Source organism: Rhipicephalus microplus, chromosome 7 (assembly GCF_043290135.1).
Source record: "Rhipicephalus microplus isolate Deutch F79 chromosome 7, USDA_Rmic, whole genome shotgun sequence".
NCBI classification, from domain to species: domain Eukaryota; kingdom Metazoa; phylum Arthropoda; class Arachnida; order Ixodida; family Ixodidae; genus Rhipicephalus; species Rhipicephalus microplus.
Genome location: NC_134706.1, coordinates 77201960 through 77228493, shown reverse-complemented (window position 1 = coordinate 77228493; position 26534 = coordinate 77201960). Strand labels below are relative to the sequence as shown.

At 46.0% G+C, this 26534-nt stretch overlaps 1 protein-coding gene across 3 annotated transcripts in view; it reads left to right on the top strand.

Annotated features, from left to right (window-relative positions):
* Positions 1–26534, top strand: part of LOC142766986 (japanin-like-RA2) — a 127711-nt gene that overhangs the window by 29576 nt on the left and 71601 nt on the right. For all 3 annotated transcript variants that reach the window (XM_075868201.1, XM_075868202.1, XM_075868200.1), the window contains one exon: positions 11184–11267. In XM_075868201.1, coding sequence (XP_075724316.1) covers positions 11184–11267 — 84 coding nt within the window. The remainder of the gene's footprint in view (positions 1–11183; positions 11268–26534) is intronic.

Genomic DNA, 26534 nt, shown 5'->3' with positions numbered 1-26534 from the left:
GTGTATGGTGCCATGCGTGACCCAAGTTTTCATCTCATAACAGCTTTCGGTGTAAAATATTGCATTATTCTTTTGTAAGCTGAAAGTTTGCGTAAGTGTGAACGAAAGTACATAATTACTTTTATTGATATTGCGCTCATAAGGATACTCTCGACGGGTTTTTTGAGTCAGCGTCAGCGTTGCCGTTATGGTTTCTATATTGTCTAAATTAGTAACACTGCCACTTGCACACCATGTTCTTGTCTCCGGCTAGAGCGTGAAAGTAGGGGTGATGACGGCTCAAGCAGACTTCAAACAAGCAACCCACAAGCGTTGCTCGAACGGGTGCATTCGATAACCTTCTTCATTGTATAGCATGCAATAGAATTCTGATTAAGCAGAGAGGAAATGCCCCGCCCTTTTTGAACGAGCATGAACGGAAACGTAAATGGTGGCTTAGCTCTGCTACTTGTTGCTTCTTTCCTGCGCTCAGCCACTTTGTCCACGGACAAGCCACAGTATCGAAGGTGTTGAGTCAAACATCAAGCCCGAGAAGAGACTAGCCTCAGTATTGGTGTTCATAACTGAAAAAGCTCGAGAACACCCGAGAACAGAAGAGCAAGGGGCACGAGATGACACTCTTCCATTTTTCTGTGCTGTCACTGCTGTGACGTTTTTGGACTTTTCAAATCGGCCAAAGTCTCTTAACTGGGCTATCTAGTTCAATAATGATGTCTTGTCCTACCGTGGTGACGCCCCGGTTGTGGTTTTCGAATACTGGCGTGAAAGTGGTGCATTCAATCACAGCTGTCATCATCATTATCACAATCAGCCTAACTACGTCCCCTGCAGGACAAAGGCCTCTCCCGTGTTCCGCCAGTTAACGCGGTCCTGTGCTTGCTGCTGCCAATTTATACACGCAAGCTTCTTAATCTCATCTGCCCTTCAACCTTCTAACTCTCCCTAACTAACTTGCCTTCTTTGGGAATCAAGTTAGTTCCCCTAATGACCAGTGGTTATCCTGTCTACGCGCTACGTGCTCGGCCCATGTCCATTTCCTCCTCTTGATATCAACTATCAATCCTTAATTCCCGTTTGTTCCCTATTGCACTATGCTCTCTTCTTGTCTGTTAAGGTTACATCAACCTTTTTCGTTCCATTGCTCGCTGCGTCCTCCTCAATTTAAGCTGAACCTTCTTTGTAAGTCTCCAGGTTTCTGCTCCGTTGCTAAGTACCGGCCAGATACAGCTGGTATGTACCTTCCTCTTAAGAAATAGTGGCAGTCTACCTGTCATTATTTGAGAGTGCTCCCAAATAACCTCCACCTCATTCTTATCTTCCAGTTACCTAATCTCGTGGTTCGGCTCCGCGCTTATTACCTGCCCTAGGTAGACATAGTCTTTTACAACTTGAAGTGCACTATTACCTATCTCGAAGCGCTGCTCTCCCCCGAGGTTGTTGTACATTAGTTTCGTTTTCTGCAGATTAATTTTAAGACCCACCTTTCTGCTCTCCTTGTCTAACTCCGTAATCATGAGTTCCAATTCGTCTCCTGAGTTACTCAGCAATGCAATGTCATCGGCGAACCGCAGGTTACTAAGGTACTCTCCAGTAACTCTTATAGTTAACTGTTCTCATTCTTGGCTTCTGAACACCTCCTGTAAGCACGCGGTTGACAGCATTGGGGAGATGGTGTCCCCCTGCTTTACACCCGTCTTGATTCGTATTCTGTTCCTTTTTTATGAAGCACAATGGTAGCTGTTGATCATCTGTAGATTTCTTGCAGGGTGTTCATATATACTTCATCGATGCCATGATTTAACAGTGTCTGCATGATGGCTGATATTTCCACTGTAATAAACGTCTTCTCGTTTAATATAAAGGCTATGGATAGTGCTTGGTTATATTCTGAGCATTTCTGTATTACCTCCTTGAATGTATGAATGTGGTTGATTGTTGAGTAGCCTGTTTGAAATTGTGCTTGTTCCTTTGGTTGATTGGATTCTGATGTTTTCTTTACTCAGTTAGGAACTACCTACCTATATAGCTTGTATATTACAGAGAGCAAGCTGATCGGCTTAGAATTCTTCAAGTCCTTGTCATTTCCTTTCTAATGTATTACGATAATGTTAGAATTCTTTCAAGACTCTGGTACTCTTCCCGTCAGGAGACACCTCGTAAACAGGGTGGCTAGTTTTTTTTAACAAAATCTGTCCTCCATCTTTCAGCAGATCTGATGTTACCTGATCCTCACCAGCAGCTTTGCCTCTTTGCATGCTCTCCAAAGCTTCTCTGACTTCTTTCATTACTGATGGGGTGTCATCTGGTTTACAGCTAGTTCCTATAGTATTAAGGTCGTGGTTGTCCCGGCTACTGTACAGATCTCTGTAAAACTCCTCCGCTATTTTAACAATCCTATCCGTATTGGTAGTTATTTTGCCTTTTTTGTCCCTTAGTGCATACATCCGATATTTGCCTATTCCAAGTTTCCTCTTCACTGCTTTGACGCTTCCTCCAATTTTCAGAGTGTGTTCAATTTTTTCATGTTATACCTTTTTACATCGAATACCTTACGCCTATTAATGAACTTCCAAAGCTGTACCAGTTCTATTTTGTCTGTTGTACTTGAGATTTCGTGATTTAATGCTTCTTGATGAGATTTTTCGTTCCCTGGGAAATGCTTGTCAGTGTCCTGTCTAACTGTCCTGCCTCCAACTTCCACTGACACTCCCTGATGATACTCGTCAGATTATCATTCATTGTCCCTACGCTGAGGTTGGTTTCCTCACTAATAGCCGAGTACCTGTTTCGAAGTGAGACTCTGAATTTCTGTACTTTCCGTCTGAGTGCTAGCTCAATGATTAGATTCTTGCGTATCAGTTTCTGTCGTTCCTTCTTTAAGTCTAGGCGAAATCAAGACCTTAACATTCTATGAGGACTGCATTGTACCTTGCCAACCAATTCCACATCCTGCACGATGTCTGGGTGTGCACCCATTATAAAGCGTATTTTCTTCTTATTATCTTCATTAAGGCTCTTTCATGTCCACTTGTAGTTTTCTCGTTTTCGGTAGAAGGTATTCAAATTCCGTAAATATTTGCGTTCTGCGAATCGCACTAGTAGCTCTCCTCTTGCGTTTCTAGCACCGATGCCATAATCTCCTACTGTCTGGTCTCCAGCCTGCTTCTGCCCTACCTTTACAAAAGTCGCCCATCACTATAGTATACTGTGTTTTTACCTTACTCATTGCCGATTCCACGTCTTCATAGAAGCTTTCAACTGAAGCGTCATCATGGCTGGATGTAGGCGCGTAAGCCTGTACTACCTTCATTTTGTATCTTTTATTCAGTTTAATTACGATACCTGCCACCCTTTCATTAATGCTATAGTATTCCTCTATGTTGCCAGCTATGTTTCTGTGAATTAGGAACCCCACTTCCAGTTCTCTTCTGTCTGCCAAGCCCCTGTAGCAAAGGACGTGCTCATTCTGTAGCACCGTATAGGCCTCATCTGTCCTCCTAACCTCACTGAGCCCCATTATATCCCATTTAACACCCTCTAGCTCCTCGAATAGTACAGCTAGACTTCCCTCACTAGATAAGGTTCTAGCGTTAAACGTTGCCAAGTTCAGGTTCCAATTGCGGCCTGTCTGGATCCAGAGATTCTTAGCACCCTCGTCTGCTTTGCAGATCTGACCGCCGCCGTGGTCAGTTGCTTCGCAGCTGCTGGGGACTGAGGGCCGTGAGTTATTTGACGTAAGCATGTGGGAGGTAGTGGCCAGATACTGCACCAGGGTGGCCAATCCTTCTCTGGTGAGGGAGTGCGTTCTCGGCGGTGTTTGCCGGTGAGTCCGCACCCCAGGCCTCCTAATGCAGTTCCATCAACACGCGCATTTTTTTTTCTGGTTGGGAACTGCACGGTACCGGGATTCAGACCACAGACGTTTTGCATGCGAGTTGGATGCTGTAACCACTACACCATCGCCGCATCATCACAGCTGTGATAGTTGCATTATGAGGGGGTAAAACGCTACAGGCCGTCTTTTGCGCGAAGTCACTTCACGTTAAAATTATACCAGAAGGTTAAATTTCTTCGCAGCGCCCTACCAATGCATGCCTCGCATTTATATCATATTCAGAGATAAAAAGACCGAATTTTCACATAAACGATGCTTCAACTACTAATGGACTAGCTTCTACTTTAAAACACATAGGCAGCACAAGCGTGTACATAAAATAAAAATAGTTACAAATGAAGCAGTTGTTTTTTGACAACATCTAGTGCAGGTGCACTATTACAAGTTGAACAGTAATTTGAGGCGGCATACAGTGATCGAAGTCAACGAAAGAAGCCTCCGAATAGCATGATAACCTTTCAAATATGAAATTGACATAACTAAAAGAGAACTTTGATATGCCAGGTCAGGTCCACTCAACGATAAAGCACAAAAAAAGTTTATGGCGTCTCCGACGGCACTGTCAGGTCCTGAAAAGTTTACTCTTTGTACTCTCACCCCTAGCATACCCCTAGGCTATTTGTTGTTGCTGTCGAGATCCTAATTCGCAGCCCGAATGCCCATATTCATAGTGCGCCGACTTTTGCGGGCATCCTGAAGTAGTATGATTTATATAATGAAATTGAGTGATGGGTTCATTGATTGATTCATTGTTGAGTGATATGTGGGGTTTAACGTCGCAAAACCACCGTATGATTATGAGAGACGCCGTAGTGGAGGGCTTCGGAAATTTCGACTGCCTGAGGTTCTTTGAGGTGCACCCAAATCTGAGCACACGGGCCTACAGCAATTTCGCCTCCATCGGAAATGCAGCCGCTGCAGCTGGGATTCGATCCTGCGAACAGCGGATAAGTAGTCTACGATGGCGGGGCCAACTATTAAAATTGATTTCCGCTATCAATAGAGCATGTTGAAAAACACCGGTTGGGCATTATTTTTGTGTTCTTCCGTTACAGTGTCCCTCATATTTATATTGTTATTTTAAGTTGAAAAACCGTAGATATTATATTGTTACAGTTGAATTCTTTTCGCACCCCTTTTACTAACTTTCGTATGGTTGTGTTGGCTGTTGTTTTGATACATCAATAAGTACCTTTTTATATTCAGTGAATTCAAGCTCGGCAAACGACTGTGTGAAAACCACGTGGGACTCTAACATATGCACAGGTGGGTTGGGCTCGGCAACCTCGTGAAAGCAAAAACACATTGCGGATTGGCAAAAGTACCATGCTGCACACTGGAAAAGATGCTGTAAAGAATGAAAATATTGGAAATCAGGGTGTTTACAGTGATAGGTACTAAGTAGTGTTGGGTGGAATGATATACTATGAGGCGTTAATCGCTGCGCGTGAGTGCGCGATTAACGCGCACTCATGTGCAGCGTTAACGCACGTCAGTGCGCGTGCCTTTCTTGCAAAGTTTCTAAGTATGCGATACTACGTGGATACCCCGAGAAGTTGAGTGCCACACGGTGATTATACTTTAAAACAGTTGAAAGCACGTGGAGTATACCGTGAAAGTTCAGTGTAGTTACAAATGCTGAGAATTTTGCGTTAGAGTATTATGAATATTGAACACTCCAAATCTATAAATTAATCGACTGGGTCAAATCGGCGTTGGAGCTATTGTAAGGTTCGTTTCGTATCATTATTCATTGATTTATTCTGCATAAAAAGATTTTACTATTCCAGAGCCTGAAGTAGATAAATGTTTTTATGCATACATTACAGCAGTGCAATAGCTGTATAAAATTTAGTGACAGTCCTTCGCTTGAATTGCCGGGACAAACATTTCGACATTTGATTTTATTTGACATATTGATTTGATAAATAACTTAGTAACTGGTGGCATAAAACCCAACCTGTATTTGGTGCCACGAAAAATGAGCGCGAACAAGCTGGTAATGCTTCGAAGCTATAGCAGGCAATTTCACACTTGTGGGCTAAACACGCACCTGAAACGAGAAAAACTTTCAATACGATCGCCATCGAGTCGCCATTCAATTATTTTTCTCGTAGAGCCTAATACATGTATGGCATACGGTACTAATGAAAAAAAGTCACAGCTCTGCCACAAAGACGAAGCAATGAACTTAACAGCAACAAATTGTAAGGTCCCCCGCAGAATGACCAGCAGATGGAAACGTGCCTCACGTTGTTCACGCACAAATAACGCACGAAACGTACTCACAGGTACCGATGAAAGCGAATAAGCGTCTCAGTTGTTACTCCGCTGTGTCTGGATTCCCAGAGAAGGCAAGCGGGTTAGGGGGAGACAGAAGGTTAGGTGGGCAGATGAGATTAAGAAGTTTGCGGGTATAAATTGGCAGCAGAGGCACAGGACCGGGTTAACTGGTGGAACATGGGAGAGGCCTTTCTCCTGCAGTGGACGTAGTCAGGCTGATGATGATGATGATGATGATGTTGATGATGATGTGTCTGAAAAGCGCCATCTTTTTCGCTAGCAGAGACTTTAGAGTGATTGCAGTGACCTTTGTGCGTGTGGTATCTACAACAGAATTGTTCCGGTCATAGCCTAAGAAAAGCCAAGTCATCACATGCTCCCAACCGCGGGATAAGGACGTGCGAGTGTGCGCTCAGCGGCTCTGCGACCACTCACTCCTCTCCGCGAGTGAACCAAAGTACGCGGGGAGATGAGGGCGCGTGCCTCGGCACGTTCATAGCGCTATCTTGCTGGTAATGCTGAAAACACGATATTTCTCTCCCCCCCCCCCAAGTCGTTGATTACTAGCGGTAAGTGGTAGACATAAATAGCTTGCCGTTTGCATGTTGAAGGACGCGCTCTTCAGTGGCTCTGTGATTAGCTCTTCACACTCGCGATGCAGAGGTTCCAGTTTCGATTGCAGACACCGGAGTCTTTTTCTGGATTTTTTTTTCTTTTTTTGCGTTTCCATACAAAAGTTTAAGCTTTGCTACAAACGCGAAGAAATGAACGCGATAGCAACAAATTTGAAAGTTAACGCCGAATGGCAAGCAGATAGAAACGTTTCCCGCGTATCTCAACTAGAAATTTAAAAATTTATAAGCATATATTTACTGACCCATGCTGTTAGCTCATTAGCGAAATCATCACCTAAATTATCTGATAACACATATGTAGCAATCACTATGAGCCAGATTGTGCTTTCTTTCGTAACTTTTCTGCCATGCTTAAGCACAAACGTGTTTTCACTTGTAACGATATGGGTAGTGAAAGAAAAAGTACTTATTGAGGGATCAGCCCCTCCGTGTTTACAAAGTTCACCCAACTCCGAAGCCTTAAACTCCTCATTTATCTTCACACCTTGATTACCACACACTGTCAACGCATCTCGCGCACTATTGACCCATTTCCTTTACCATTTAGGTAACCCGTACCCTATGTACCAACCTTACACGCTGTCCACTCACTGCATTATTTCGCCACAGTGTGGAGTCAGTGTGTTATTTCCGCCACTCTCTTTTTAAGATATGGCACAGATCTTCAGATCTAGCATATTTGACGCATGTATGTGAAGTACGGTTTTATTCATTGTTTCCCACGTGCAGCTTCAATTGCTTTTGGGGCAAGCTTAGATAAAAAATTAGTGCATTAAAAATTTGTAGATCCAACATACAATAGGAATGGGTGATATGCAAAGCACGAATAAGGAAGGTTGAATGGTCACGTTAATATCAGCACAAACTTACAAGCCTGACATAAATTATGCCGTATATGACTTCCATATCAAGAATAACACGTTTGCTGCCGGCATTTATGCTCGTCGTGCATTCACATCACGTATTACCAAGCTTGGTGTAGGGAAAGCTAGCGAAACAACCGCGACACCGCTATAAGCCGAGCTTACAGTCATGCTTGAAGTGACACATTATGTTTAAACGTGCCATTTATTTTCGTCGTCTATTCACGTCTAGTAATACCAAATTTAGTATATTTGAAGCTCGCGAAACGGCAGCGAGCGCATCATGAGCATGCTACATAATCATATTGTTACATCACACGCATATCATGATTGTCACGTTTTCTGCAGTCATATACCTTCGTCATCCACTTAGATCACGTAACGCCGAATTTAATTTATAAGAAGATAGCGAAATGGCTGTGAGCGCACTATGAGCGTGACAAGTAGTCAAGTTTCACGTGACACGTGCGTTATTACCTTCATGTTTTCACGTGTCAATAACCTCCATGGTTCATTCGCATCACGTATCTAAATTTAGTATAGGTTAAGCTAGCGAAACGACCCTAAACGCATCTTGAGCTTTCCATATAGTCATAGTTTTACATGGCACGCATGCCATATATTTATGTTCTACTGCTGTACTATCGCTTTCATGTAAGCAAATGTGAATTTTGTAATAAGCTTGACACAAAAGGCAGTGCGGATAGTGTTCCAGTTGCTCGTTTTTGAACATTAGCATCGTTCTGGATCGTCAGTTGTGGGTCACTGCTTGACATGAATGTCCCGCAGGCACTCATTGATCAAAAAGCCTGTGCGGTTTGGCTATTCCTTCTGCTAGAGCGGTGCTGTGATGTATTTTGACATGTTTTTCACAATGTCTCATAGATGGCACGCGGGACCACACACACACACAAACGTGCGTGCGCGCGCTCGAATCGTACATACAAGTTTGCGATCTCAAGCAAGAGTCGCATGGCCTCCAAGACACTACCCCACACTTGCCATCTCGGAGGCTATGAAGAGTCTCACAATGCCTCACAGATGGCAGCACATTATCTAGCATTTGCTGTTTGCTGGATGAATGCATGTGATAAGGCATGATATGTTTTTTCCTAGATGGACATAGTTGTCCAATGTGATGGCTGTTTGAAAGTTCCCGTGTGTTTTTAGTGGCGATGGCTGCACTATCCCGGCCTTTTTCGACATTGTTTATTTGGCCTGTCAAACGTTCCTACAAATCACCGTATGGGCTCATTTTCTTCGTGACATCTGTTGAACAAAATGCGTTAAGGAGACTCTTTTTACTACAAAGTATTTGTGCAGTGTTCTTTTGGTGAAGCAGCTGCAACTAACATCGTAGATTTGTGGTAGGACTGCTTCTTGCCACGCGAACAGCCCTGGTTTCATCCTGAATATGACCAAAATTTTATTTTCTATTTTATTTGCTTTTTTCTCAATTTTTCGCTCACAACTAATGGTGCCGATGCCGACGGTAGAATTCCTGTGGTACGAGCTCTCTAGTGCTGTCGCAATAAAAGTTTCCAATGCCGGGAGCTGAATCTCTGAATCTCCAGCGCGTCGTGGCAAGCGCGTAGTGGTACACTAACCCAGCTGTATTAATGCAGATGCCTAAAACTTTACAAACGCGGCTTATATCTCATACACACGCTCTCTAGCATGGTGCTTTTTGCTGGTGGGGTGGGATTGTGCGGATTTCTGTGAGTGGACAAGAAATATAATGAGGCATGACACTTGCTAGCACTTTATGAGAATGATTTTTTGGCGACGCAGTCAAAGTATGACGTCCGAAATTGTGCGCCGGAAGTCAATCTTGGATGCAATAAGTAAAGCGTCTCAATAACAGCAAAGAACACAGACTGTGCATCTGAGAGTCACTGACGCTGTTATGCTATCTGCCTTTCTTTAGTGTTAGCGCGTGATGGCTGGTTTTTGGAGTAGTGCCGGTTCGAAAAGCGCGAACGCAGCTGTGCCACTTAAGGTTTGAGAGCACCGACCAGTAAAACTGTTCGTGTAAACAGTGCAACAAGGCAGTGATGTCCAAGGGCGAATGTCCTGCCTTGGTGGAGCGAGACAGAGGCCAGTGGGATTTGGCACGTGTGCGTGCGTTCACGGCTCAAGCTACGAACACCTGGTTCCCGAGTTGTGGAGGTGCAGAGTGGTTGTATATGCATGAGCTCTGTCTGGCTCAGATTATACTACTACTCAGGGGCACACTCCACATAAGCCATTCTCTCCTTAATTTAACACCTGCTTCCCGAGTTGCGGAGGCGCATTGGATTGTATTTGTGGGGTTTAACGTACCTAAACCACGATTTGATTATGAGAGACGCCGTAGTGAAGGGCTCCGGAAATTCGGACCACCTGGGGTTCTTTAACGTGCGCCCAAATCTGAGCACATGGGCCTACAACATTTCCGCCTCCATCGGAAATGCAGCCGCCGCAGCCGGGATTCGATCCCACGACCTGCGGTTCAGCAGCCGAGTACCTTAGCCACTAGACCACCGCGGCGGGGCTTGCGGAGGCGCAGAGTAGTAGTATATGCATGAGCTCTGTCAGGCTCAGATCATACTGGTACTCAGGGGCACACACCACATGTGCCTCTCTCTCCTTAATTGAACACCTGCTTCCCGAGTTGCGGAGGCACAGAGTAGTAGTATATGCATGAGCTCTGTCTGGCTCAGATTATACTGCTACTAAGGGGCACACACCACATGTGCCTCTCACTTCTTAATTGAACACCTGCTTCCCGAGTTGCGCAGGCGCAGAGTAGTAGTAAATGCTTTAGCTCTGTCTGGCTCAGATTATACTGCTACTCAGGGGCACACATCATATGTGCCTCTCTCTCCTTAATTGACCTTAATTTATGAAACTGTAAAGACATTTATATTGAGTACCAGTGTTTTATATGGCTAGATTTATTTCATGTTTGGATGAGATGAACGGCGCGTTGTGCCCACGTATATGTCCTCATCAGCAGCTACTACAACGTCTAAATCATGATCACGAGCGTTAGTCGTCGCTATGCAGATATGACACTATGTGCTTACAGTGATGTATCCACGTCAAGTGATCGTAGATCTCCAAAACACCAATAGAAATTGTACAAGCTCTCACGTATCATTATACAACAAGCACTGTTTCGTGAAAATGCATTTTTCTTTTCTTTTATAGAATTCTATAAGAAAGATTCAACAATTTTTAATAAAATTTCAATGCTTTCAATGAAGTAGAGAATCTTGTGGTCTACACTCTGCAGTTTTTCCACAGCCCACTTTCTTGAAAGTGAAGGTGACCCTAATTTTAACAGCCGTTGGAGGTTGCTCTTCCTGGTGAAGTACCAGCGCATACTTTTATGTTGCCTGATTCACGTAAGCAAAGTAGGCCCTAGATTGGTTAGTTTCTTTTTGAACCTCGTTAATGAAAGTATTTAGGACTGTGCAGCTGTAAACGTTCTGTTGTGAATATTCTTCCTTTCCATGTCTCCAGTTGTGAAGGGCCCGGGAACTCTCTGCGTTGAACATGCCTCAAACCCCATGCTATGCAGAAATGACGCCCGATTGCAAGTAATAGGTAAGACATAACACTTTTGATTTTTATGCTTTTTGCTAAACATTGCCTTCCTGTCGCAATGCATGCGGTTATATCTAGGTTGCTGCACATCATTTGAATTTAATTTTTTAATGGTGTTTTGAGGCTGAAGTTACAGTTAACCCACCCAATGTTTTCATAGTCTCGAAATATTGAAGTGGTGTATGCCATTCACTCACCTGAATTCTCGGATTACTTACTTTTTGAAACCGAGCAAAAGCTAGATAAGATGGGCGTCAAAGCTTGTATCTGAAAGGTAACGGCACACAATTACCGAGTATTTGAGTCAAACAGGAAAATGTAATGTACGACAAGTGCGAACCGACTGTTATTCCTGAAATTAGGAATTTCCTAATCTGAGGTTCTAGCGATGATGACGGGTGATGCGGGCCAGCAAAAAATCACTTATATATTCTAGAATCCTAAAAGCGTTTCATCAGCCCTTTAGACTATTCCTGCAATGAGGCTTCTAATCCCCTTTTCCAGCACTCTACACACATTCCATGATACAATTGGCCTAACCTATTGTTTTCTCAAACGGCGACTTTGGTCCCTTTCGTCCCTATGGTTGGCCGCGTTTATGCTTTATCAGAATGAATCCCCCCCCCCCCCCACGAGAAAAAAAAACATCCTGTAAATTATTCTGACGCATGTCTCATGCCAAGCCACCTAAAAATCTAAAGAAAGGCATGTCAGGATTGATTGTATACAGTTTTGACGCGCTTCTTTTGTGAGCAATTACGTTACCTAACTGCGCAGGCTTAGGCTACTTTCTTATTTAAATATAAAAGATGGACGTACTGTTTGCTTGTTACCATGTGCCATTTGTCATAATCTTGCATGTCGAGTCACGTGCAACTGATTTCATCTGATGAAAAAGGAGCCTACAACACGTCGAGTCGTTCTTCAGTGCGTGATTGTTAGAATAGAGTTCAACTAAGTGCCCCTATATATCCAGACATGAGTGGATTTAAAATTCAAGAACCTTCACTTATAGGTAAAAATGGCCCACAAGCGATGCTTGGTGAGGGTGTGTGTTTTAACTACTGCTGCTCATTCCTTTTTTATTGTTTCTCTCCGTCTGCCTGTATGGTTCTAAAAAGCTGCTTTCGAATGCGATCGGCAGGCGCTTTCATGTAGGTCCCTACGTTCATCCACCGAATAAATGACCAACGAATTTATCGTATTCCGCAAAATGTAGGACGGCTTAGGAACGTAATTTTTCGAAATCAAATATTTGCCTAAATGCGCGATTGCTAAATGTGACCTTACGCATTATGCGCGGGTCACGTCCTCTAACGCAAACAATCCAGTGAAGTGCTCATTGAAATGATGCTCATTAGTGCTGTGCATTTCGTCTTAGGTAGAACACATTTCTAAAATTCGGCAAGATAACGCGTTCGTATTTTTTGTCTGTATTTTTTAGGACGCGTGGCATAGTTTTCAAGGCACCCACCTTCAGTTAACGAAGACGCAGATTCAGAATCGAGGCCTGAAAAAAGACCGTAATGCTTTTCGTTTTTATTTGTTTTTATTTGCGATGCGGCAGCTCAGTGACAGCACGTCTTTTGTAAACAAGCTGCTTAGGGCACAGTACGCCATGGTGGTCTAGTGGCTATAGTACTCGGCTGATACACAGGTCACAGGATTGAATCCTGGCTGTGGCACTTGCATTTTTGATGAAGCGAAAATGCTGTAGGCCTACGTGTTCAGAGCCCCAGGTGGTCCCATTACTCGGAGCCCTCCACTACTGCATCTCTCATAATCATAAGGTGGTGTTGGGACGTAAAACTTCACATATAAATCAATCGAAGAAGGATAAGACCACCGTAAATTTTTGGATATATAAAACAACACGTTCCGGCGTTTTGCGTATACGAACAACCACTGATGTCAACGCTCGTGCTCCGCGAAAGAGGATGCTGCTCTTTCATTTTCGCGGCCGAACATGTGCGCTGATTGTTCCGGCACAGATTACAATAACTCTGGCGAGCAACATGACGAGTACAAAGAAAGGGAATGAAAGAAAAAGGCAAAGAACGTTTTGGCGAAAAAAGTTCGTCATGAGGCGAGCTTCTAACGAGCGCAGCCACAATCCGAAGAAGGGCTTCGTAAGCACTCGGCTATCCAGACATTTTGACAAAGCATGCTGAAAATAGTGCAGCGAAGGACTCAACGCTGCAGTAACAAACTTCATAGTCACGCGAAGAACGGCAAGCAGCTCGAAACTTGCAGTGCACACCTCCAGCGAAAATCGCGCACAAAAGGAACGTACACAGGACGAACCTGAATGAACAAGTGTCACAGCTCGACACTTAAGCCATGTTGCTTAACCAGAAAGAAAGGCGTACGAAACGAACATGAAAACATACGCCTGGATGAGCGCGAACAACGGTCACAATTCTTACTTCTTCGTGAATGGGCAGCGCACTCCTTTCGTGAACGAAGCCGTGGCAGCAAGCGAAGTGACGTTCGTGCTGTATTTAAGTTCTGTAACTTCAAAGCAAGCTTGCGGTGGAAGCGCAAGAGGTACCAAGCGCCCGAATCCCGAAATGAGCACGTGTTCGAGCAGGCCACCCTTCAATATATCACCGATACTCACTTTCACTACGCCATGTGGAGGCACGGGAGCACGTCCACGCGCGGGTTGGTGCGGCCCAAAGACCTTTAAGCACGTGCACACAACGCGCGCTCATCGTGTCCTCTCGCTATTGATGACAAAAACATGCTGAAATGTCGATGTCGGGAGACAGTCAGTGGTACATGGTGTATTAAAATGGCTCACTGTTAATATTCCGAGCAGGGTCAGTTGGTATGGTATGGTAGGAAGAAATTTTATGAAGTTCCTGAAAATCTGTCCAAAACTGATGCTGGCGCGGAATCTGCTCCCACGTCGGGAGAGAGAGACCAAACCCGTCTATTGCCACTTGGATCTTCTGGGCTGGTCTGGGTTGCTGCGCCAGCGTGTCACTGTGCAGCATTTGCTGCCACCAAAGTTCAGAGGGAGAAGCCACGCCGGCCAATGTTGAACACCGCCAGCGTATGTGGTCAAATTTGAGGGTCGCTTGGTAGCTTAGTAGTTAGCTTGGTCATCAGTTCTACGCCCCGCTGTGGAACTTTTCGTTCTAGTTTTTTTGTTTAGAATCTGTTCTTAAAAACTTCTCAACGTTATACCGGTGACAAAAATACGTCACACAGCTGTGGTGGCACCCGGTATAGAGTTTTTTTTATATTGTAAGCACAATATTCACAGCATTTGACCTTCACCTTTTTCATCTGTATATAATCATCATCAAGAACAAAAAGTTTTCGTGCGAAGCGTTGATCAGATAATTCGGCCTAATAAACTCTGTCGCGACCCCAACGTTGCTACCGTCTTAAAGAGTGGTGGAGGCTGCTTCGATCCCCAAGTCATCTCCGATGTCACGCTCCCCTGGAGCTTCGTTCGGGTCACCGCTTGCTTCCCCCGTCCACTGTCATGGCTCAAGAACCACTGCCCAGAAAATCCAGCATCCCTGTCCAACAAACTATTCCTGCATGGATCGTCAACGCCCGGCAGCGCGACCCACCTATATTTTCTGGTCTTCCACGCGACGATGTCGAGTCACCCCGTCAGCCCGTTGTCTATCCAGAGAGATTGCACTTTCGTTGAGTCTTATCTGCTTCTCCAACGGCACTGCCTTTCTCGCTGTACTGAATATTACCAATCAGCTGATTCTGCTTACCAAGGGCACTGTTGTCGTTTCCAGCGTGGACACACAAGCCGTATCTGTAGTGGCTTCGGATATCGGTCTGGTAGAATCACGTTCAATGCCAGCAGATGCTCCACCTACTCCAGGTCTCGTTAATGCCATCAGCACGGAGCTTACTCTCCCGCAAGCAGACGATCTACTGGGGTTGTTGTCCAAACATAAATCTTTCGACGTACACTCCACTGCTCTAAGCCAGACTTCTGCGTTTACTCATCGCGTACACAACGACAGAACTTTTATTGTCCATCGTTGGCCACACCGTGTCTATTCCAGTGAACGCGAGATCATTGACAAGCACGTTGCTGGTATGCTCAGGCAAAACTTCATCCACCCTTCCTCAAGCCCTTGGTCATCATCTGTCGTTCTCGTGTGAAAGAAAGACGGTTTGGTGCGATTATTCGTTGACTACCGCACATTAAACAAAGTAACCAGAAAAGACGTATATTCCTTGCCTCGCATTGATGATGCCTTAGATTTTTTACAAGGAGCGGAATATTTTTCGAGCCTTGACCGGCGCTCCAGTTATTGGCAAATTCCAATGCATGAGGATGACAAGGAAAAAACAGCTTTTTCCACACCCGACGAACTTCACGAATTTAACGTCATGCCTTTCGGCCTCTGGAATGCGCCAGCAACGTTTGAACAAATGATAGACACTGCATTGTGGGGCTTTAAGCGGAAAACATTCTTATGTTACCTTGACGACATCCTCATATTTTTTTCAACATTCGAACAGCACTTGCAGCGCCTAGTTGAAGTTCTGACGTGTGTCGCAGCTGCTGGTCTTCTGCTCAACTACAGAAAGTGCCACTTTGCAAGGAAAAGTATTAAAGTACTCGGACATCTCGTCAGCAAAGATGGAATCCGGCCTGGTCCCGACAACATCACCACCATTCTTCACTTCCTGGTGTCTCGGCACGCCAAAGAGCTCCGAAGCTTTTTTAGCCTTGCGTCGTACTTCCAGCGCTTTACATGAGACATCACCATCATTCCTGCGCCACTTCACCAACTCCTTTTTTCGGGAACGTTATACATATGGTCGCACGAATGCCAAATGGTTTTTGACAGCTTGAAACGTGCCCTTACGTTGAGCCAGTGCTTTCTCATTTTGATAACGCCGCACCCACTCACCTTCATACTGATGCCAGCAGACACGTACTCGGCGCTCTACTTTTGCACCTAACAGAGCGTTATGGCGAACGTGTGAGTGCATACGCTAGTCACACCCCTCCAGCAGCAGAAAAGAACTACCCCGTCACCAAGCAGGAGCGTCTCGTTGTTGTCTCGCCCATCCAGAAGTTTCGACCATATCTTCACGGCCGCCAGTTTACCGTCGTCACTGACCACTACGCTTTGTGCTCGTTGCCGAAGTTGAAAAATTTGTCGGGACGTCTCGGTCGCTGGATACTTCGTCTTCCAGAATACGCGTTACCTACAAATCTGGCAAGAAACACAACAATGACAATACCCTTAGCCATTGTCCTTTACCACCCTCATCAGGCAATCCTGGCCTGTCGCCAACTCTGAGTGAATCTATCAAAGTGTCTCGGTCAGTTCATTAACTCGCCGTTGTCCACTTTCTTTCTGCCTTCGGGAACAAAACGTTTGCATCCCACCAACGCAGCGACACTTAATGTCGCTCTATAATGCAGCGCCTTCAAGGCACCTCTCGTCCTCCCAACGCCCGTGCCCATCGACAGCTGCGGAACTTTAAGACTGAAAACTCAATTCTTTACCGCTTTGTCTTCCACCCCGAAGGACAGCGCTGTTTCCTGTCGCTCCTCGTTCCCTAAAGGCGCAAATTTTGGAGGTGTTTCACGATGACCCCAAGGCTGGTCATCTGTGTTTAAAAAAAACAACCCATGGACGCATCCGCAGTTGCTTTGCCTGGCCTGGGCTTTCCTCCTGCGTAGCGCTATATGTTGCGTCATGCTGGCTCTGCCAACGCCACAAGCGACCCACTTGCTTCCCGACCGGTCTTCTACAACCTGTCCCGTGCTCTGACGCTCCCTTCGATGTCATCGGCATTGACCTCTACGAGCCACTACCAATATTAGCCAGCGGCAAGCGCTGGATTGTCACAGCAGTTGACCACTGTACGCTAATACAGTACGCTTAGACAGCAGCACTTCTTTCAGGATCGGCAGAGGACACTGCTACATTTTTTCTGGAGGCAATCGTTCTGAGACATGGTGCATCACGCATTCTATTTAGCAATTGCGGCAAGGTGTTTCCATCGAAACTTCTCGAACACGTCCTCCACGCATGTAATACAATTCATAAGACGACTTTAAGCTACCATCCCCAGACCGACAGCCTCACAGAGCGCTCCCATCAAACTTTGACCGATAAGATATCTATGTATATCAATGCTGGCCACGCCAACTGGGATACCATCCTGCCATTCATGACTTTTGCGTACAATACCACTACGCAGCGAACCACGGGCTTTTCCTCATTCTTTCTCGTCTATGGCCGTCAACCGACATCTTCGCTGCCATCCCTGTGAACTCGTCATCGTCATCGAGTGAACACTGAATCTCTCGTCTGGCCGATTGTCGTCGACGCGCCCACCTCAATATAGAGGCAAGCCAACAAGAGAGGAAGAGTCGCTACAATGGCGTCCACCACGTAGTTCACGTCAATACTGGAGACAAAGTACTCATGTGGACCCCAACACGGGTTCCCTACCAGTGTGATAAGTTTAACTCACGTTTCATCGGCCCCTACGCCATAGTCGAGCAGACGACTCATGTTAACTACCGAGTAACCCCTGTTGTCATGCCTTCTGACGGCCGTTTTTGTTCTAAGGAGGTTGTTCACGTGTCGCGCTTAAAACCATTCGTGCGACGTACACCACCATCATAAACAGCGGCCACATTGGCTGCTTCCACGCGAGGGTAAATTAGTGTAAGCACAATATTCACAGCGTTCGACCTTCATCTTCTTCATCTGTATATGATCGACTTACCGAAAAAACGTCGTCTTCATTCGAAAAGTTGATCAGGCGATTTGGCCTAACTAACGCCGTCGCGACCCCAACGCTGCTACCCTCTTGCAATATATATACTAGAGCAAACTCTGGAACTAGTGCCTATGGGAGCTGCAAGGCATGGCGCTTCAGCGAGCATAGAAATTATCGGTATTACGTAGATTTTCCTAATCTTCGTAGTTTACATTCCATTTGGCTTCGCATGACTTGAAGCTCTTTTGTCACAAAACTACAGTCAACAATAGTTGATAAGTTACGTTTCATCATTTTAGTTTTTCAAGCTCATCGATAAAAATCCGGTCACAAAATTCTGAACGGCTCGTTCTTTTATTCAAAACAAAGCCAAAACACAAGAAACCAAGCCACAAGTGCAATTCGAAGCCAACAAGAATGAATCCTAGGCAAATTAATGTACTACATATCATTTCCATGGGTGAGAAATCGCAGCACCGGGGTCCTTTAGTTAGCTTTAGAAAACTCTGAAAACTCCGGCATACAAGTTTGTTGTGCTGCAAATAAGAGAAAGAGTGGGAATAAAAGGAATGGGGAAGAAATCACCAGCCTCTAAAACACCGCGTAACACAAATGTTAGGTGCAGCTCCAATTTTTGGGCGATGCAAACTGTGTGTGAAGTTGGGGTTTTCCCAAAATGTATCAAATAAATAATCGTATTTTTCACACAGAAGTGTTTTATGACGGGGTCCACCATGCGCGCTTCCACTGACGTACTTTGGTCACGGAAGTGATGTTAGAAAATATAGATTAAGAAACTGCAAAGAAAAAATTACAAGACAAACATCTGCCTCGCGTAATTAAACCAGCAACTTCCCGCGCATGACGCTAACCACTACGCCATAAAGCATTCGAGATATTCGACAAAATTGCCACCAAAGTCAATTGTAAACCATGAGCTCTTGGCTGACTATTGGTCCATACAGTGAATTTTTAGCAATGATTCAATGTGCACAATCCGTTCTGGTACATCCTCTTGCCCTTTCAGCGATCCAAAAAAACTGGCACGGTTGTTTGCAAAAGTATGGTCGCACAGATCGCACTTCGACATCCGCATTAACAGGGGCACATGGGTTTTGCCATGTAATGTGAAGGCCCAGAAGCATAATTACATTATGAGAAAAATCGGGCTCATTTTCAACAATAGGAAAACGGATGCCGCGTAGACTTAAAAGTAATTCGTTTTTCAAGGTTCTCTAAAATATGTCCCAGAGAAAGACTCGGCTCCAGCAATCTACAAACACGTGTTCAATTGATTCCGGTTTACTACATAAGTAACTATGTGTGCTCTACAGGATGAATAAGTTCCGATCCTCCTACCATGTTTTAACAAGTAAGGTATCAGTGTGTAGTTCAAGAAAAGAAGTTTAGACCACTCGAGCTAAAAGCATTCTCTCGATATGTTTAGGAATATCCTGTCCTCGGCTTGCGTAGTATAGCTGACGTTACAATGGTACATGCAGTAAAACACCGACTAGGTTTTTATAAAATTCTTTACGCGATACTTCAGTCTGATACTCAAACGAATATCGCACAGATAGAAAATGGGAGGGCCAAACAACATTTGTAAATACCCATGCATCAGTCCTATATTTTTCTGACGACACGAGAAATCCGAGCAGCACTCTAAACAATTAGGAGCTTTCAAAAGAGGGTCATCTGCATCACACAGAAAACGGAAGTGATTCACAAGTTGCCTTACGTACAAATGAACAAATCCAAGCCCACCATCTCGAAATATTCTAAAGAGGTTTGTGCGGCTCGATATTCCCCAAACAGAGATCCAAATAAAAACTACAGAAACTCCATGTATGTTTCGTCTACCCATCTACTACAGTGCTAAAGCTGCATTACGTACCACATCTTGCTCACTAGAAACAAGCTGCACGTTGTGGCCCGGGTGAATAATATAATAGCCCAACAATAATATTTTTCTATATCACTGCACGATGCTTGTATTTCTTTTTTTTAAATATGGTTCACTGCCACGGTAGTACTCTAGCTGTACTCATAAATATTTAGCTTGTGTTCGCTGCCATTTATTGCAAATAAATAGTCTTGGTGAGACATTTCATTCCCCGTGTCAGAAACCAACATACTTATCCCAATTGACCGTACTACCGCTCTCTTGGCAAAAAAAAAATACGGCATTAGGAGCATGAATGATACTCTCGATTTGTACAGAAAACTGCAATGTTATCTACGTAAGGAAGAAGACTAACCTCAGCTTTATGTAATTTAAAGTAGCGTATCGTACTGCTATAATTACGTTTAAGAGAAAGGGTAAACAACACTTGTCCCGCCGTGGTGGTCTAGTGGCTAAGGTACTCGGCTGCTGACCCGCAGGTCGTGGGTTCAAATCCCGGCTGCGGCGGCTGCATTTCCGATGGAGGCGGAAATGTTGTAGGCCCGTGTGCTCAGATTTGGTTGCACGTTAAGGAACCCCAAATGGTCAAAATTTCCGGAGCCCTTCACTACGGCGTCTCTCATAATCATATGGTGGTTTTAGGACGTTAAACCTCACATATCAATCAATCAATCAATCAATCAATCAAAACTAGCCAAAATCAGGGGTGATAGCGGGCGTCCCTGTCTCGCTGACCCCAGAGGAGGTATGCACTCACCCGCATTTTTGTTTATTACCAATTTGTCGTGAATCCTGAGTAAGCCATGCACACTCCGTCGCTATTCAAACTTCCTACTTTAATGTGCTCAAGTAATGAGAAGAGCAAGCCATGCGGCACGCGGTCAAATGGCTTTTTGAGGTCAATTTGACGCATGGAATCATTGAAATGCATAGCTTCATAACGCTCCAGGATTTACTGTGCTTTGTTAAATGTCGGTCCTTGTTTTTCTGCCCTTTAAACCACAACTTTGGTGAGGCGCAACCAGTTTCCTCATAACTGCCGGGAGTATTGTGGCCAACGTTGCCACGTTTGTTTCTCAAGCTTACGTCCCGTCATAGCTATCGCCCCGTCATAGTACGTTCAACGCAAACCACGCCTATTATGTTTGAGAAGCTTCGAGGCTGTAGAAGATCGTTTTGTTAACATTACGCCCACTTCGTGAATATTACCGATTTTTCTGGAACCTACGTCGCCGCTAGTGAAAGCGCTAGTATAATCGATGGCAAGGGTATAATTGCCGACACGCTTCGCCGCTTGTCAGTGTATCGGCGGCCGACGCTCCGTTGGCCGCTATCAGTGCCAGTGTCTCGCTGTAATCTTATTTTCTTTGTGCCTGGCCACTGGTTTATCCGAATGAATTGATTATTCTTTAATGTACTGTCCGCTCCTCTTGGTGAACGTCACGACCCCGTGACATCTGGTGGAGGTGCTTACCAGCGTATGTACCAAACGCCCTCCTCCCGCGTGAGCCAAGCCCACATCGTGAAGAAGACGTTGAAGCCAACCTTGATAAGCAAGCTAGCCGCAGGTGGCGAGCGCTACATCCAGAGTACGGAGCACTACCCGATAACATTTGCAAGCCCAAGGCTGCCACCTTTACTCCGAGCACTATGACCACCCCTGTGCAGACGCCTGCCATGGTGATGCACCAGCCGAGAGAGCCACGGACCTTCCACGGATCATCATGTGAAGAAGCGGAGACCTGGCTGAAGACGTACGACCGAGTGGCTGCCTTGAACCAGTGGGACCCGAAGAAAAGCTACGTCGTGTGTGCTTTTACCTGGAAGACGTGGCGTGGACCTGATTGGAGAGCCACGAGTCCACACTTCGAACCTGGAACCTCTTTCGCGGCACATTCCTTGAAACGTTCGCGAGCGTCGCCCAAAAAGAGAGGGCCGCTTGTTTGCTCGAAAGACGGGCGCAGCTTCCGGACGAAAGCGTCACGATCTTTGCAGAAGAGATGATTAATCTGTTCTGGCTCAAGAACACCGAGATGACCAAAGAGAGAAGGTCCGTTTGCTCATGCGAAAAGTAAAGCAAGACCTCTTCGCTGGGCTGGTGTAAAACCTACCCAAAACAGTCCAAGAGCTTGGTCGGAGGCTATGACAATTGAGAAAACGCTTGAAATGCGTACCTGCTTGTACGATCGCCCATTGACGCAAGACAGCACAACTGTTGACGCTCTTGGCTCCAACGACATAGCTGAAATGATCCGGCAGATCGTGCGCTAGGAGCTACAGAAACTACTGCTGTCATCGCAACCCCAAGTAGACTCAATTTCTGACATTGTTCGTGATGAAGTTTTGCCATCGCTTGGAGTTTCCAAAGGACCCTAGCCTAAGCCGCAAGCAATGAACTACGTAAATGCAGCCCACCGCAACGTCCCACCTCCACACTCACACAAAGTTGCCGCACCGCCGTATATTCGTCGCCAGACGCCGCCGCCACCACCATTACCGACGCCCAAACGTTCTTCTCCCGGCCAGCGCTACACACAAAAGAAAACGGACGTATGGCGCGCCCCTGAAAACCTTCCGCTATGCTACCACTGCGGGGAGGCCAGCCACACCTACAGCCGCTGCCAGTACCGACAGATGGGACTCCGGGAATTTGCCGTCAACGCGCGGCGTCCGCAGCTGGATGAAAGGTCTCGCGAATATGCAGATTAAATCACCAGAACACAGTGGTTAGAATGACGACCGTAGTGTTCCCGTCGCTTGGCCTCTACAAATCGGTGCACCGCCAGCCGTACTCTGGCCCAATCTGTGGCCGGTTACCTATCCCGGAACTTTTGGAAAATCGAGGGCAGCAACCGATGTAGGGGTGGTTGATGTACGACGAACTACTAAAGATGCTCCGCCGCAGACGACAACGCCACGACGAAACCTCAAAAATACGACGGCATGCCAAGCGAGCCCTGACATCCACACCTGACGTACCGAAGACGACCTAATGACGCAACACGGAAGCATCGGAACAAGCCGACGTAGTCGTGACCAGACGCCATGGCCCAAATGCAACGCAAGATGACGAACTAGGGAGCTTGACGTTTTTATCGATGGACACGATGTGACAGCTCTCGTTGACACCATTGTCGACTATTCTGTCTTCAGCGGAGGATTCACCACGAAGTTGAAGAAAGTGAAGACCGCATGGGAAGGCCCTGACATACGAATAGCTTGAGGTCACTTAGTAACGCGGGCGGGAATCTGCACAGCGAGAGTGTCTATTACCGGTTTTAACTTGCAAGCTTCACAGTCCTACAACGTTGCTCCAGAGACATCAATCTTGATCTGGACTTCTTGGCCCTTCACTGGGCAGTTATCAGCCTAAGATCAAGGTCAATAACCTTATCGACAGAAAAAAGCACTGCCGTCGCACCCCCCACCCAAGGAAAGCGCACCTCAAATGAGCTGGAAGAACAAGTCACCATTCACACTCGCTGCAGCGTCAGCATTTCTGTCGGCACACAGATATCAACAAATATGCAAGGCGTCGTTGAAGGCGACCATTACCTGTTGACTGACCGTGAGCTTTGTGTCGCCAGAGGAATAACCTAGCATCAAGGTGGAAAAGCTATAGTGATGCTTTCGAACTTCTGCAACAACTACAAGCATGTGAGCAAAGGCACCACGGTTGCCAACATCGAAGACATAGTGGAAGCCAGCAACGCTTTTGCCCTCACAGAGTCTGCCGAAGCTCCTATGACGAACCAAGCTTGTCAACTAGCTTTCGACTTTAGCGCAAGCGTTCCGACGTATAAGCAAGAACAGTTCAACTCCGCTTCAACAATACAAAAAGTGTTTTTCATCTTCGTCTAAACTTCGACAGACCCTGGTCGCAAAACATCGCCTCCTAACAGAAGAGAGTGCCAGGCAACTCCGTCAGAGCCCGTACAGAGTGTCGACGTGAGAATGCGATGCTATAATGAAGCGAATCTACGAAATACTATGTGATGACATTATCAAGCCTTCAAAAAGTCCATGAGCGCCACCCGTTGTGTTAGTAAATAAGGACGGAACGCCACACTTCTGCGTTGACTATCGCCGCCTGAACAAGATAACGAAGAAGGACATGTATCCTCGCTCCGGATAAACGATGCCCCGGATCGACTTCACAATGCGAGGTACATCACTTCGAGGGACTTCAAGACTGGCTATTGGCAGATTGAAGTCGACGAGAGGGACCGAGGAAAACTGCCTTCATTACACCGTACGGCCTGTTCGAGTTTGAGGCCATGCCCTTTGGTCTTCGTTCGGCACCTGCGACTTTCCAACGGGTTATGGATTCAGTACTGGCCAGCTTGAAGTGGCAGACTTGCCTTGAGTACCTTGACGATGTCGTGGTGGTTTTCTCAAACTCCGATGAACACCTCTGGTGCCTTGAAGCTGTACGGCAAGCAATAAAGACCTCCAGACTCACCCTCAAGGCCGAAAAGTGCTGCTTTGCATACAAAGAGCCTTGTTCCTGGGTCACGTCATCAGCAAGTTCGGCGTTTGCCCCGACCAGCAGAAAACAGCTTCCATCGCCACCTTCCCACAGCCTACCATAAAGAAGGCCGTGCGTCGGTTTCTTGGCTTATGCGCCAATTACAGGCGCTGCGTAAAAAACATCACCCACATTGCAGAGCCACACACTAACTTTACTAGGACCGACGTGGAGTTTAAGTGGGAAACACCGCAGAAGGAGGCATTTCAGGAACTGATACGACGCCTGCAGACGCCTCCGCTACTCGTGTATTTCGACGAATTCGCCGATACAGAAATACACACCGGCGCAAGAACTGTAGCGATCGGCACCGTTCTTGTGCAGAGGACTAACTTACTGGAAAGAGTCATCAGTTATACTAGCCGGTCGTTATCAACTATCAGCTATTCTGCAACAGAACAGGAATACCTTACATTCATTTGGGCTACATCGAAGTTCCACCCTCACCTTTAGGCAGACCCTTGAAAGTTGTGAGTGACCACGACGCCTTGTGCTGGCTAGCTAGCTTGAAAGACCTTCGAGGTCACCTTGCACGATGCAGCCTGATACTTGAGTAATTCTATGTTACCGTTGTTTACAAGACTGGAAGAAAAAACTGTGATGCTGACAGCCCGTCTCATGCCCCTGTCGAACCACCTCCAAAGGACGACCCGGACGAAGACTGTTTTTTAGGAACCATAAGTGCAGAAGACTTCGCCGAGTGACAAAGAGCTGACCCTGAACTCAGGAGCCTTGTAGAATACCCCAAGAACAAGGCCACTGTTGTCACGGAAGTAATCGGAAGAGTAGTTGAGTCATTTTTTTCTGGCGGAAAATTGTCCTTTTGAAGAAAAAAGTGGCCCCGGATCTCAATGCTACGCTGCAAATGTTGTTGAAAGACAATATTCTTGCGTCTGAAGAGAGTGAACACAATGATTATTTGATGTTCTCCACAAGAAGATCAGTTAATTGTATACTGGAGGCGCTGCGTTAAAGTGCCTCGAGCGTGCAGCGGTGGCGAACGAGTGCATCAAGTCACGTCACACGTGAGACATGAGCGCTGTGTGGCAGTTGTCTTCGAAAACAAAGCGCGCGCACCCTGCGCGCCCTTCTCGGAGGTGATAACGTGAAATATGCAAGGCGACGGGTAGGTGCCGCCACCGTGTCATCTGGCGTACGAGACAACGTACAACAGCTGGCGTACGAGACAAAGTACTTGTGAAATGCAGGTTTACGCTGTGCAAGAACGGCACCGAGACCAACACCGCTAGCGTCCGTGTGCAGATCAGTGGGGGCCGAGTGGGTCAAAGTGTCGCAGTATTAGAGGTAAAGTTAGAAGGCGTGGAAGTGTGGTGATTGCATCGTCGCATGCTGCTGACCACCCCTCGAGGTCACGGCCGCCGCGAAGAAGTTCACCTAAAAGTGCTATGATGGATGAGAATTTGCGAATAAAATGGCGAAAGTACGAACAAATGCTGATAAAACTCCGAACTTCTTTCAATACTGTTGGTTTAGAGAACTCAAAGACCGCACAAAGTTTTGTCGGATCAGGAGTGACACCCTTACTGGAGACAACGTGGCCCAAAATAAAGAACCTTCAAGCACCACAGTGACACTTCTTTAAATTTAGCTGCATACAGCAAACTAGAGGCTAGTGAGAACTGTTTTCAAGCATTGAAAGTGCGTCGGATGTCACGCGAAAATATTAAAATGTCATCTAGGTAGCACAGACATGCCTGCCATTTGAGGACACGGAGGATGTTATCAATCATGCTCTCGAACGTGGCAGTTGCATCGCAGAGCCTGATTCACATGACATTGAATTCATACAAGCCATAGAGAGTAACAAAAGCTGTTTTGGGGTAGTCGTTCTCCGCCATTGGTACCTGCCAGTACCCGACGCGCACGTCTAATGACGAGAAAAGCTCAGCTACTTGGAGGCAGTCGAGGGAATTGTCTATGCGAGGTAACTGGTATACACCCTTGCGTGTTATGTTGTTCCGCCGTCGGTAGTCAACGCGTAAGCGTATTCAGCCGTCTTTCTTCTTGACGAGAACTACCGGCGACTCCCACGGGATTTCAGAGGGCTCAATAACGCCACGCTTAAGCATATCGTCTA